A 12349-nucleotide genomic window follows, 5' to 3' on the forward strand; every position below is an offset into this window, starting at 1 on the left:
GGTCATGATCCCAGGGTCCTGGGATCGAGTCCCGCATCGGGCTCCCTGCTCAGCAGGGAGTCTGCTTCTCCCTCTGCCTGCTCTGCCTGCCACTCCCCCTGCTTGTGCTCTCTCTCTTTCTGACAAATAAATAAATAAAATCTTAAAAAAAAAAAAGATTAGGGGCACCTGGGTGGCTCAGTCGTTAAGCGACTGCCTTCGGCTCAGGTCATGATCCTGGAGTCCTGGGATCGAGTCTTGCATTGGGCTCCCTGCTCGGCAGGGAGTCTGCTTCTCCCTCTGACCTCCCCTCTCTCATGCTCTCTCTCTCAAATAAATAAATAAAATCTTAAAAAAAAAAAAGATTAGGGGCACCTGGGTGGCTCAGTCGTTAAGCGACTGCCTTCGGCTCAGGTCATGATCCTGGAGTCCCAGGATCGAGTCCCGCGTCGGGCTCCCTGCTCGGCGGGGGGTCTGCTTCTCCCTCTGACCCTCCCCCCTCTCATGCTCTCTGTCTCTCATTCTCTCTGTCTCAAATAAATAAATAAAATCTTAAAAAAAAAAAAAAGAGAGGGCGCCTGGGTGGCTCAGTCGGTTAAGCGACTGCGTTCGGCTCAGGTCATGATCCTGGAGTCCCGGGATGGAGTCCCGCGTCGGGCTCCCTGCTCGGCAGGGAGTCTGCTTCTCCCTCTGACCCTCCCCCCTCTCATGCTCTCTCTCTCTCATTCTCTCTCTCAAATAAATAAATAAAATCTTTAAAAAAAAAAAAAGAGAGAGGGCGCCCGGGTGGCTCAGTCGGTTGAGCGGCTGCCTCCGGCTCAGGTCATGATCCTGGAGTCCCGGGATCGAGTCCCGCATCGGGCTCCCTGCTCAGCAGGGAGTCTGCTTCTCCCTCTGCCTGCTCTGCCTGCCACTCCCCCTGCTTGTGCTCTCTCTCTTTCTGACAAATAAATAAATAAAATCTTAAAAAAAAAAAAGATTAGGGGCACCTGGGCGGCTCAGTCGTTAAGCGTCTGCCTTTGGCTCGGGTCCAGGGGCCTGGGATGGAGCCCCGCGTCGGGCTCCCTGCTCGGCGGGGAGTCTGCTTCTCCCTCTCCCTCCGCAATTCCTCCCTCTTGTGCTCTCTGGCTCTCTCTATCTCTCTGTCAAATAAATAAGTAAATAAATCTTAAAAAATAAAATAAAATCTTTAAAATACTGCAGCAGACACCGCAGACCCAATAACAAAAGGAACAGATGAACTAAGCATTGGGAAAATCTCTCTCTCTCTTTTTTTAAGATTTTATTTATTTGAGAGAAAGAGAGAAAGTGTGTGAGACAGAGCGAGCATGAGCAGGGGGTAGGGGCAGAGGGAGAGGGAGAAACAGGCTCCCTGCTGAGCAGGGAGCCCGATGTGGGAGATGTGGGACTCCATCCCAGGACCCTGGGATCATGACCTAGGCTGAAGACAGATGCTTAACCGACTGAGCCACCCAGGCGCCCTGCATTGGGAAAATCTTAATAAATGTTGAATCTAGGTGGTGAGTATGTGTATGTTTATTACACAATTTTATTTATTTTTATGACTTTAAATATTTTCATAGTAAAAATGGGAAGAAAGATGTCAGGACTAGGTGGTTTTATAGCTGAGCGCTAGCTAGATTTTAAAGAATAAATATTTCCAATATTTAAATAGCGATGGCTTCACACATAAGATGAGCCCCCCCCAATTCATTGTATGAAGGTCAGACAACTTTTAAAACTTTTTTAAAAAAAACTAAAACATGCATGAAGAAAACTTTTTTAAAAAAACTATAACATGCATGAAGAAAAGTTTATAGTTGTGAGTACATAGCTGGGGGAATTTTTGCATGCTCAACACACTTGGGCACACGGATGAAAAAACAGAATATTACGAGCACCCGAGAAAACCCCTTCATGCCCATTTCTAGACAGTATCTCCTGCTGAAGATATTCAGTATGCTGAAGGCAAAATCTGATTTTAAAAAATAGTGCCAAAATAGGAAACTGCAGAATAAAAACTTAAATTGAGGCAAATTTTCTCTTTAAAAATGTTTTTATCTTATTTTAAGCTTTTATTTATTTATTTGGGAGAGAGAGAGAGAGAGATAAAGATAGCAACAGAGAGCATAAACAGGAGGAGAGGGAGAAGCAGACCCCCTGAGCAGGGAGCCCGATACGGGTCTTGATCCCAGGACTCTGGGATCGTGACCAGAGCCGAGGGCAGATGCTCAACCGACTAAGCCACCCAGGCGCCCCTCTTTTAAAAATTTTTTAAAAAGATTTTATTTTTAAATATCTCTACATCCACCGTGGGGCTCGAACTTACAACCCCCAAATCAAGGGTCGCTTGCTCCTCCGAATAAGCCAGTCAGGCACCCCAAATGGAAGCATATTTTCTAAATAAAATATCAGGAACTCGATTCCAGAATTATATTTTAGTATCTACACAACCACACACATATATTATTGATCATTTATTTGTTCACCATTATTTCTTGCACTCCTCCCAGTTCTTACTAGAATACATACTTTGCTAGTGGTTTTTTCAGTAAGAGATTGTGGGTGGTAAACAGTTTCGGCTTTTACATTTTTCTAAAATGTATTTATTTTAACCCTGCTCTTTGAAGAACATCTGAAGAATTTCAGGCTGCCAGGTGTTTTCCTTCAGCATTTTGAGTATGTGACACCATCACCCTCTGAAGTGTGCTGTTAACAGAAGCTCCGCTGTTGATCTGTCACTTGTGTGTGTGCAATTCATCATTCTCTCTGTATTTTCCTTTCTTGCTTACTGTGGTGCAGTTATGCTACGGTGTTTCTGGGTAGAGAGTTATTTTTATTTTCTTGCCAATCATTCAGTGAGGTTTTCCATTCAAGTTTTCATTCATATCATTTCTCGAAAATTATCAGTCATTTCATTTTCAAACATTGCCGTTCACCCTGTTTTCTTCTGCATCTTCCACTGGCTAGACTTCTAAACTTCTCATTCTACCCTCCACGATCCTTCTTTCAGAATTTGCTCCTTTGGTCTTATTGTGCCATGATCTAGAAACTTCTCTCTCAGTGCTCTTTCAAGTCGTTAATCCTCTCTCTTAAGATACATCCAGTATACCATTGCAATAATTTATTGAGGGTTATTATGATTATTGTTTTACTTTCAATAATTATATGTTTCACTTTCAAGATTTCCAATTTGTTTTTTTTCCCCAAATCTTCCTGTTCTTGTTTTGTAAATACTACTTCCTTCCTCATGTCTTTAAGCAGTTAACGTATTATTTTTAAGTTCTCAGATTGATCTCTACATCCTCAGATTCTTTGATTTGTTGAAATTCTTTGATTTGTTGAATTTACCAACTTTTTAAAAATGATAATACACTTCTTCATGTGCGTAGAACATTTTAAAGAGCTAGCCTTGCTTGGTAGTTGTTCTTCATAGGTGCCCTTACTTTTCACATGATCTAGATTTACCTCAGCCCTGGTCCAGATGGGCTTCACTGGTCCAAACCTGGTCTTATATAAGCAGATCAATCTGAATCTTGTTCTCTATATTAATGGTTCAATTTTGGACTTTACATGAATATTGTATAGACTCTGTTCCTATGTTCCATCTGCTTTTTTACTTTTCACATATAAGCTCAATGTTCTCAAAAACAAAATCCACATCCAAAACATTTAATACACTACATATGTTATTTAAGAAGAAGCTGCATTTTTTTTTAGATAATCAATTTGAGGGTAAATGACTAAAGACCTACGAACTACAGGGGGGTAAATGACACCAGGCATCTGCTGGTTCGCCACAAATCTCTTCTCACTGACGTAATTTATGTCTATGAATGAATCTAAAGTACTGTGCTTCCATGACGCAAGCCCCTTGTAGTATCTCCATTCCAGATCCCTTAGATCCATGAATTGTTTTTCTGCAAAGAATCGTATTTTCAAAGAATTACATGAAGCTGTTATTTAACCTTCAGTTATTCAGAGATGCTTCATGGACAGAATGAACCTTTGATGAACTTGAGTTTCCTTCTCCCTTCTGGTAGAAAGCTGTTTCTAGAGCTTTATAAATGAAGTGGGCACCTATGGTGTTCATCTGATCTAAAGTCCTCCTCCAAATGGGAAACTGGGTGGGCCTGGTTAACTGGGCTGGAGTGGACACTGCAGGGCCATAGCAGGTGGAGGGGCTCCCAATTCAGTGCCTGGATACTAATAATGGACAAATGGAGAGATCTACAGAGCACCAAGATCAAGCCGGAGGAGAAAAGGATCGTAATGAGGGCTTAAAACAAGGACAAAGATTAGTCAGAAGTATATAGATTGCTAGTGTCATTTCTTCCAAGATGCTGGTGTAAGCCCTGGGTATAAAAGGCAGTGGCTACCTACTCTTTCAGGACCTACCAACTTCAGGTGTCACTAGTAATTACAATCCCTTCAAGAAGCCAATGAACCATGGAAAGTCAGGCCAAGATACACTGCATATTCTCCTACTCAGCATTTTCCTTTCCCTTCCTTTCAGTTTCCTTAATGACTACCTAAAATGTAAACCACCACCACCACCCAAAAAAGAACAAAACAAAGAGCAAGGCCTGAGGCAGAGACTTGAGTATAAAACCAGAGGCCAGAGTCAAGGAGATGAGTGTGAGGAGTACAAGGAGAACAATGGGTACAGCAAACAAGCAGGAAGGCTGGTTTAATTCTCTCTTATCATTCTCCCTGTATGGTGATATTTGAGCAGATCAGCTATGGTCCAGATATGGCCCCTGTGCCAATCAGGCCTCCATCCCTGTCCTGGAAGAGCCTGAGTTTCGGTATATATTCTGTACATGTCTGAAATAGGAGACTGGGACCAGGGACTGTTCCTTGAGTTCATACCTTCCCTAGTGGAACAGATACTGGAGCAAGCTACTGGTGTTGAACATTGGTAGGCAACAGTGTCTCCTTAAGGGCAATTACCAAGTGTCAGGGAGTTTGACAAGATCTTGGCAGGCTTGGCATTGGAAGATCTGGTTATAGAAGGAAGGAAAGGGATATTTGACAAGAGAAGGCCACAGAGTTGATGATTTTGATTACTACAGAGCTTTAGATTGTGATCTATGGTAGATACTATAGGTTGGCTCACTGCACATCCATTGCAATCCTCTTTTGCCTTCCTCTACTACAGAGGGTAAAAAGCTAAGATTTCAATGCAGTAAAGGGTGGCTATTGGACACAATTCTGACCAATGAGATGTAGGGAGAAGTCACTGGAGGAGGAGAGTTCTGAGAAAGTTTTGCTTCCCTATTAAAAGAGGACAGAAGTAGCCAATGTGGCCCTTCGTCTTAGCCCCTTTTCCTGCCTGGAATGTGGCCATAGTACCTGGAGGTGAAGGAGACATCCTTTGGCCATGAAGACAAAAGCCATACACAAAAAGTTGGTGGAGCCTGGGTCCTTGACAATATCAAAAAGCATTGCTCCAAAACTTGTCTGCCTACTTCCAGACTTCTAAGTATATAAGAAAAATAATCTTTATTTGGTTTCTCTGTCATTTTTCGTCAAACACATTCCTAACCTACATGGTCCTACAGAATTTAGCCTGAGCAAGAGGAGCTGGTATGATAGAAGAACAAAATGGCAACACCCATTCTCTTTTCTTTCCCCAGCGTTTGGTGCTAATAAGCATATGTTCTATAATATTCTTTGATACACCAAGAGTCCTAAAGTTCTCCTGGGCTGAGAATACTTTAGGGACTGGCTGGCTGATAAAATTATAGTAATACTGGGCAATATAAGAGAATAAAAGATGAATTGCTGCAATACCAATTAAACCTAAGAAATTACTGGATATTCTTCATATGGATGCCTACCTGGCTTCACGCATATTCCTTGAATAGACAGGATATGTACTTGAAATTCTACCTATAGGATCTGAGGAAATGAAGTCATGAAGACAGAGAAGAAACTCCGACAGAGTCTGGAAGGCCACAAGAGAGACCTCTAGAAGTTAGGTAGCCAGGAGGCAAGCCATGCGTTGGGAAGAAAGGACAATTTGGCTCCTGTGGATGGCAAAACCATAAACATCCTATCAAACATCCAAAGCCCTCAGTACTTTTTCAATAGGCTCTTTGGCAGTACTAATTGATTCCTAATACTTTCCATGCGTTTTCCTCTCTGGTCCCAGACTTTACCTTATGCACTTCTGTGGATTATCTAGGTCATTCTTATAATTGCCATGATTTCTACTTCTGCCTGGGTCCCAGAACACACAAAGTATAACTCTATCAAAGGGATTTAAAACCTGCATTAGATTCTGTCAAGACATTAGTGTGGGGAGTTACAGCAAAGACTGTTCCAGCATCTTGGACCAAATGTGAGCACAGTAATCAATCTATGCCTTTGAATTTGTTCCTCTACCTCTCCCACTACTTTTAGTATAAAAATGGTGCTGTCAAAATATTTGCTGTGCAAATGGTTTTATCTTGAGTCAAGAACCTACTTCAGGAAGTTTCAAATATTTTATGTCATTGACTTAATCTATTTTTTTTACAGCTACAAAGAATGACAAATTATTACCTCCCTCAAATGAAGGAAAATGAAGACCTTAGAAGACACCCCCTTCTCATTGAAACTCACCATCATATATTTTATATATTTTTAACTTTCTCTGAATAGTCTCTGTTTTTTAAGGAACATCTTCCTATTAAAGTGTGAGAAATGAAGGGAGGAGTTTCCTCTTGTTGTTTGTAGAGATGTATCAGTAAAGAAAGAGTAAAGGTTCCTGAAAAAAATATCTAAAAATACCCCTCTCAATTGCACTAAAGGAAAGATACTTAAGAAAAATAAGCCATTATTCAGTAAATATTTAGCTAAGTTCATAATAGTTATGGGTGACTTAGGGTCCAAGTTTAACTAGCTAATTTTATAAAGGTGACTTTAAGTACCACATCCATAATACTCCTTTGCGAGACTAGACCTGAGACTGGACCCTGGAATGTTCGGGTCTCTGTTCTCTACCTCACATTGGCACTGTAGGCAGCAAGCACTTCAGCCATGAGTCCCAGGACTGCAAGATTCCCATGGGTCACCATTTGACTATTTTGGCTCTCATAACCTAAATAAACCTTGCAGTAAGATTTCCACGAATTTCCCCCCACAGAGCCTCAACTGTTTAGATTACCTGGATCAACTAAGAAGTACTTAGCAATTTTGTCTTCAAAGATAAAATTTTCCGGCCTGATCCTGGAAATGCCGAGCATGTGTAATATGTTGGCACTCTGAGTCTTCTCGTCTATGGGGACGGGGACTGGTGACAAAGATTTGGAGTGATCGATGAGAATCTCATAGGGAAAAGTGTGTGCAGGAGGAGGAATCCCACATTGAAAGAGCCTCTGCTGGGATCTGGTGAGTCTCTCCACCGGAGAGAGTGAGCTGGTCAACAAGCTTTGGTACAGCAGTTCGGTCATAGAGTCTGGTTTCTCCTCTTCTTTTCTCACCACCTTGCACACGAAAACAGGCTGGAGGTGTTCTCCCTTCACATCATCAGTTCCACTGGTGAGTGACATGGCATTCACATTTTGACTAAGCATTTTCTGAGCTTCACTAGGTGAAATACTGTGAGTTTCTAGGAGATTTGATTTCTTGCTGTCCTTATTAAAATCCTCAACAAAAGCATACAATTCTGGCAGCTGTGGAGGGGAAGAGGTGGGAAGTCATGAGATTGGCTGACAATGTAATTGGTAGACCCCAAAACCCTAGAACAAAAAGGATACTAAGTAACCATGAAAACAGAAGCATCTGTCTTTGGAAGATATTTTTGCCTAACTAACCCGGTTAAGGGTGGCAGTGTCAAATCTCACAGTCATTCCCAGAAAGGGGTATTATTTAGATGCACCACTTAAACCATGAAATGGGCCCGTCAGACTTGGACCCTAAAGTCTGTAAGATCTTTCTAATGTAAAGTATGATGAGCTGCCATGGAGAGAGAGAGAGCTGTGGAGGGTTGCAACCTTTGTTTTGAGTAAGGCTACGTTTTTTTTTAAGGAAGAAAGAGAGCCAGATAATGCAGATATCAAAGCTTCATCCTGGTGTGCAAAGGGTTCAGAATGTTCGGGAATGCAGTGCAAAGGCAGCTCTAATAGTCCTCATTCGCTGGAATATTTTACCAAAGCAAGTAGATACATTTGCGGAGTGTTTGGCAATAGTTGCTGGCAGAGAAGACAACAAAGATTTCCTCAGAGTACCTTCCTTATCTAAAGTCCTATACTGAAGGAATAAAATCTCACTTTCTAGAGCATCTTGCTTACTAACTCCATTATTCCTAAGGAACTAGTTGGAAGGCCAGAAAGGCCAAAGTGAGAGCCCAAATTTAGGTCATTGGCCCCAGTGCAGTTTCCCGTCAATCCTAGGCTGTTCTGTGCAAGAGCAACAAATACAAAGTGGGCTGAGGTGGGTGAATGGCTTTTTAACAACTGCCATTATCGTGAAAACAATTTAGCTCTCGCACTTTCCTGCCCGAGGAAGTGCTTCATTTCACTGTGACAAAAGAGCATAAGTCTTCCTGGGGCCCCCCAAGTATGCCACCAGGTATTCAGTAGCTCAAATTTTCACCATTTTTGAAATGTCAAGTTTCCCCTGTGGAGTATTACAGAATTGTAAGCACGTACTGAACATCTGAGAGACTCTGCCGCCTCCCCGTCTTCATCTGGATTGGTGTCACTACTGAGAAACATTATGAGGGGATTTTATTCTCTAATTCCTGAGAAAGCAATAGAAGAGAAGATGGAGTGAAAGGTCAACAATCCAGCAAAGTACAAGGCGGGAGGGTTGGGGATGGGTAATACTTTTTATGTCCCCAGAACTTTGTAAGTGGAACACTTTTAAAATTTTATACCATTTAAAATTTTCTTTTGTTTTCTTCTTACCCTAGGTCTATCAAATTACTCACATGCCAACCAAATATTTTCTCTGAAACACCTCAAATTCGTATATGACATATATGCTCAGGCATTTAATACTAATTCAAAGAATCCTATATGGGTTGTTTAGTATTTTTGTCTTACATATTTTTTTTGTCTTACATATTTTGATCCACTTCCAGTTTATCTAAAGAAAAACTCCCTTATTCCTTACCCAGGAAAAGTGCTTTTTATTCAGGAGGAAAAAGCTAATAAAACAATAGCAGCAATTAACCTTTTGAAATGATTTGCTTTGGGCCAGATGTACCAGTCCGCATTTTACAGATAGAATTGTGTTTAATCCCTTTGTGAGGAGTTAGAGACATCCACAGAATCTTTACCATTGGTCTCATCAGTAAGTGGCAGTTCAGGATGCTCCCACATTTTTAAAAAAGATTTTATTTATTTAGAGAGTGAGAGAGCGAGTGGGGGGAGGGGCAGAGGGACAGGAAGACAGAATCTCAAGCAGAACCCCCCACTGAGCGTGGAGCCTGAGGTGGGGCTCGATCCCACCACCCCAAGAGCATGACCTGAGCCAAAACAAGAGTCGGGTGCTCAAGCGAGCCACCCAGGCGCCCCTGTCTGCTCCCACATGTGACCCTGGGTTGGCTTTATGCTTGTCTTTGACTGGCAGCATGAGGTATAAGTGACATTGTGTGGGTGCCAGAGCCTAGGCCATAAGCTTTGCAGCTTCACTTCACACTCCTGGAATCCCAAGCCACCATGCAAAGAGGTCCAGCTACCCTTCTAGGAACCCCATGGGGAGCTGAGAGCCAGCACCAACCACTAGACATGTATGTGAGGCCATCTTGAATCACCCAGCCCCATTCACGCCTCCAAATGGCTACAGCTGCCTGAGCAACTCCAGATGAGCCCAAATGGAGAACAACAGCCACCCAGCTATGCCAGCCAACAGCAAAATTATGGCAAATAATGAATTATAGATGTTTCAAGACACTAAGGTTTGAGTGGACTGTTAGTTACACAGCAATAAATAGCAGATAAACCTCACAATACTTCACATTCTTGGTTTAATTTATTCCAGTGAATCCTCTGTTGGAGATAAGGGAGTGTATGAGGGAAAATATCTTCCTGGGTACCACTGCATCCAGACTGGTAACTGCAATAATTGGATGAGTATCAGAGATGAGCCAACAATACTCTTGGTGTTTGGGATGAAGTAAAAATAATTAGGTTCTTCCTCTTTTCCAAGCAAAACAGAAAAGCCCAGAATGAATACATTTATATATGAATATGTTTATATTCATTCTGGGTTTTTCTATTTTGCTTGAGAAGAAGGAAAAAGTAATATATATTTGAATATATATTCATTCTGGGATATCTATTTATCTAACTATCTATCTACCTATTACTTGGATATACATATATCCAAATATATTACAGTCACTAGTGAGTACACTATATCAATATATATGACCAAAAAAAGCACAATGTAATGCAGCGTGATGACCCCCTTTCCTACATTTGCACAGCGGCTTCATAGATATGTCTATCGCTGACCAGTTAAAATAAGACTTGATTGTGCTTTCCTTTTTTTGACTGTACTTTCCTTTTGTTAGTTCTTGCAAAGGAAAACATTTCTCTAACTCGCTTCATTTAAAACCTCATTGTCTCCTGGGCAGCCATTACCTCTGTCTTCCAGTGGTAACACCCACCATGAGAGGGTTGCCTTTTCCCATGACCAATGGACAATACATTTTTTTCCTTTTTCCTCCCCCTAAAGAGAGTTTGACTTAACCCCCAACTACACACACATGCTGAACTTTAATCAGAATTACTGATGCAGATAAATGATTTCCAACTTCAGTGGCCAATCTGACAAATCTGTACTCATTTCATTACAATAAGATTGACAACAGGGAGTGGAACACAAGGAAGGTTAGATTCCTGGTGATTCTCTTTGCAGAATTACTATGGAGGACACCTCCCTTTTGTTGAAGAGTCAGGGTCAGGATTCAGAATGCTATAATAGATCACTAGCCAAAGATGCTTTTATCCACTCTAATGCTGACTTCACTAACATGCTTTTCACTCAATGCTCTTGGCTGGAGCCAAGACAATGACTAAACCTAGATTAGCCCCTTAATCCAACTTCTCACGGAGAGTGTTCCTGGAGAGGTCATGAAAATATAACCAGTGGGCCTGTTACAGATTCATGCAACTTGAAGGAGCCTCTGTAGGGGCTCTTCAGTACTTCTATTCATCTTTTATTATTCCTAGAAATTCCCACAATAAATTCTAGTTTTCCTGAGAAGAGCCAGGGCATCTCACAGGAACTCCCTCGGGTGGCATCCTCTTCTCCAGTTGTATTCACATGCAATTCTTCATCCTGCCCTCTGATCCAGAAGGAAGAGGCTCCCTGCTCATCTAATGGTAGCATTCTCTCTCCTACCCAGGGGGTATATTCTATTCTCCTCTTAACTCTTGTGCAAAATTTCCCTGGCACTGGGAAAACAACTTTCTCCTCTTTGCTTCTCCACCATTCCCTTACCCTCAATCTCATGTTCCCCCATGGCTTCTTCCTTTCTTTACAAACATGTAAAATCTTTTTCATTTCGGAGAAAAATACAACTTCTCTTTTCTTCTATCATACCACTAACTCTCCAATTTTATCTCTCTTTTACTTCTGCACTTGCTATTTTTATATACTCATGATCGAATCTCCAGTATAATGACATTAGCTTCCACTCTTCTTGATGAACCAAAATTGAATTTTTTTAAAGTAATCTCTACACCCAACATGGGGCTCAAACTCACAACCCTGAGATCAAGAGTCACAAGCTCTTCCTACCGAGCCAGCCAGACAACCCCCAAAACTGAATTCTTGAAGGCAGTATTGACTTCTTAATCATCAATTCTAAAGTAGTTTTTACAGTCCTCATTTTTATCCATCTCAACTCTTTTATTCATTTATTTTTTTTAAGTAGGCTCCATGACCGGCACAGAGCTCCATGTGGGGGCACAATCTCATGACCCCCAATCTCATGAGATCAAGAGTCGGATGCTGAACCGACTGAGCCACCCAGAATGAAGCTGGACCCCTACCTCAATCCATAAAATGAAATTAACATAAAATGGATTATAGACCTGAATGTAAGAGGTAAAACTATAAAACTCCTATAAGAACATGGGAGTAAATTTTCATGATCTTGAGTTAGGCAATGGCTTCTTGGATAGAACACCAAATGCACAAGCTAAAGAATAATACAATAGATAAATTGGAACTTCATCAATTAAAATTTCTGTGCTTCCAAAGACACCCTAAAGAAAGTGAAAAGATAAGTCACAGAATGGGAGAAAATGTTTGTAAATCATATATCTGACAAGTGACTTGTGTCCAGAATGTACAAAGAACATTTACAACTCAATAATACAAATAACTTGATTTAAAAATGGACAAGAGATTTGAATAGAGATTT

General features: G+C 41.3%; 1 protein-coding gene across 1 annotated transcript; it reads right to left on the reverse strand.

Moving 5' to 3' along the window:
* Positions 1-3790: 3790 nt before the first annotated feature.
* On the reverse strand, positions 3791-8684 carry C13H9orf153 (chromosome 13 C9orf153 homolog). The gene is made up of 3 exons (XM_021677934.1): positions 8619-8684; positions 7459-7640; positions 3791-3899 (listed from the first exon to the last, which is right to left on the reverse strand). The coding sequence occupies exons 1-3, from the start codon at positions 8682-8684 to the stop codon at positions 3791-3793; spliced, it is 357 nt and encodes a 118-aa protein (XP_021533609.1).
* Between the last annotated feature and the right edge of the window lie 3665 nt (positions 8685-12349).

Source organism: Neomonachus schauinslandi, chromosome 13 (assembly GCF_002201575.2).
Source record: "Neomonachus schauinslandi chromosome 13, ASM220157v2, whole genome shotgun sequence".
Taxonomy (NCBI): domain Eukaryota; kingdom Metazoa; phylum Chordata; class Mammalia; order Carnivora; family Phocidae; genus Neomonachus; species Neomonachus schauinslandi.